Source organism: Lissotriton vulgaris, chromosome 8 (genome assembly GCF_964263255.1).
Source record: "Lissotriton vulgaris chromosome 8, aLisVul1.2, whole genome shotgun sequence".
Lineage (NCBI taxonomy): Eukaryota > Metazoa > Chordata > Amphibia > Caudata > Salamandridae > Lissotriton > Lissotriton vulgaris.
In genome coordinates, this window is record NC_141696.1 from 1333485661 (window position 1) to 1333487918 (window position 2258).

At 40.2% G+C, this 2258-nt stretch overlaps 1 protein-coding gene across 1 annotated transcript; it reads left to right on the forward strand.

Moving 5' to 3' along the window:
- The first annotated feature begins 978 nt into the window (after window positions 1-978).
- Window positions 979-1527, forward strand: LOC147698698 (dynein light chain 1, cytoplasmic). The gene has a single exon (XM_086935282.1). The coding sequence runs from the start codon at window positions 993-995 to the stop codon at window positions 1260-1262; it is 270 nt and encodes an 89-aa protein (XP_086791408.1). The 5' UTR covers window positions 979-992; the 3' UTR covers window positions 1263-1527.
- The last annotated feature ends 731 nt before the right edge of the window (window positions 1528-2258 follow it).

Genomic DNA, 2258 nt, shown 5'->3' on the forward strand with positions numbered 1-2258 from the left:
AACAGTAGTACAGCTGGGTTCCTAAATGTATTGTCTAGAGCCCTTGCTGAATTTGATCATGTAAAAGTCACAGTAGATGGGGAATGGTACATCACAGTGGACCCTGTCTTAGATGGATCAGGCAGATTGGACTTCCTCAATGGTAAAGATAATGTCTTTGACGCCTAGACAACTGACAACCTGCATGAAACCAAGTCAGAATCTAATGCTCTGCTATAATACCGAATTTGTAGCACTAACACTAGATAAAAGTCTGCAGATGACTTATTAGCCCCAAACACAATGTTCAGATACTAAACTACAAAATGAGCTTAAAGTATGCAAACCGAATGCATAACTGACTAAATAACTAATTTTCCTTCAACCTTCACCTTTTAGCAAGAACCACGTAAATACTGTGAAGCAGATGTCGGAACTGGATGTCCAGGGATGATGATTCCTCTTCCTATAGTGCATGATAAAGAACTACAGGAATGTGAGTGGAGTGCTGGGATCAGATGGTCTAGATTCTGAAGAGCTGGAGCCTGACCAAACCTGCTATCTCTTGTTCAGAAGGATCAAAGACAAGCAGAGCATGGGTGTGGGGTTTGAACTGAGTGACATGAAAGTGCTGGAGCCACACCCAACCGCTGAAGCCAGAAGAAGTCCCACTGGAAAGCAGAGAATCCATTCACCAGGCTAATGAAATCTTGTTCTCCATTCTTCAGATGAGGATTGCATGATGCTCAGAAGGTGTGTGGAACAGATCCTAGACATTCTGTGGCTGTCTCAAGTCATAGAAGCCTAGGTTGGTCATCCTGCTTAGTTTCAACTAACTATACTTCCCCCAAAAAAGAATATCAGCATGAGAACAATGTTCATGAAGATTCCAAATCACATATACCATCTGTTCTTATTTTTATTTCAGCTGTGATAATTGTGTTGCACTGTAGGTTGACTTGCCCTGCACCACCTTACTTCAGCTGACTTGACTGAAGAGCCAGGTGTCAAACATGTCTGAGAGAAAAGCAGTCATCAAAAATGCTGACATGTCCGAGGAGATGCAGCAGGATTCAGTGGAATGTGCCACGCAGGCCTTGGAGAAGTACAACATTGAGAAAGACATTGCAGCCCACATAAAAAAGGAGTTTGACAAGAAGTACAACCCAACATGGCACTGTATTGTTGGTAGAAACTTCGGCAGCTACGTGACGCACGAGACGAAACACTTCATCTATTTCTACCTGGGCCAAGTTGCTATCCTTCTCTTCAAATCTGGCTAGAGTGGAGTATGAACTGATGAGCAAAAACCCAAATACAGACTTTGAAATGATTCCAAATGCCTGAGATGGGGCATAGCCTTGCCATGGGAACAATCCCTCTGTCTTTTGCTCCCTTTCGATGTATGTCCTTTTGTGATGGACTATGGAACCTGGTGTGCACACTGTTTCACGAGCCGTGAAGATCTTGAAGAAAGCTTACATTTGTATTTATTTTCAAAATGTTCTTTCAATAAATGTTCCTTTTTCATAAAAAAAAAAAAAAAAAAAAAAAAAAAGCAATATGGAGAAGATGATGGATTGGAAACTATAGATATTGTTAATTACACTTTTTATTAAAAGAATAATTGAGAACCAACACATATTTCTTAGAGATTCCCCATAAGAATTAAAGCATTTTCCTCAAACCCCCAAAGAATACAGCTTTTTCCCTATATTGTCTTGTTTTTGTACTTGCTTTGTATGTGCCAATGTGAAACATCATTTTACTTAGTTGTACTTATTTCTGCCAACCTTCTGATTGTATTATACAACAGACTCTTCAAACCAAACTCCAATTTGAATATTTAGACTGATTTTTTTTTAGGTTTAGTATGACAGCATAGCTATCTGCTAGACTTGTATCAGATATTGAATTATTCATTTGGAACCCTTACCAACTAAATACATGTAATTTGGCTATGCCAAAACACAGTTCTTAGAGAATCTCTGTTCAATTCAGGGTAGCTATGGCACAGGCAGCCAGCAATCCCAGTGACATGCGTGCTAAGTTTAAGTTCTTTGTTTCATTTTGCCTACAGAATTGGTGGAATACACATGAGATTTGGCATCCACTAGACCGATTTTCCAACACAGGTGGTTGCGTGCGGTTGTGAGTTGTCATGGTCAGAGGACTGATGTACAGCCACTCAAGTAGATTTTCTACTCGAGGACAGCAAAATCAACTTGAATGGCCGCATGCTCTTGTGCAATGCATGGTGACGTTTGCCCTGATTTTTC

What these genes read in the sequence shown, in the direction of transcription:
- LOC147698698 (XM_086935282.1), top strand. Translation starts at nt 993, where the DNA reads ATGTCTGAGAGAAAAGCAGTCATCAAAAATGCTGACATGTCCGAGGAG.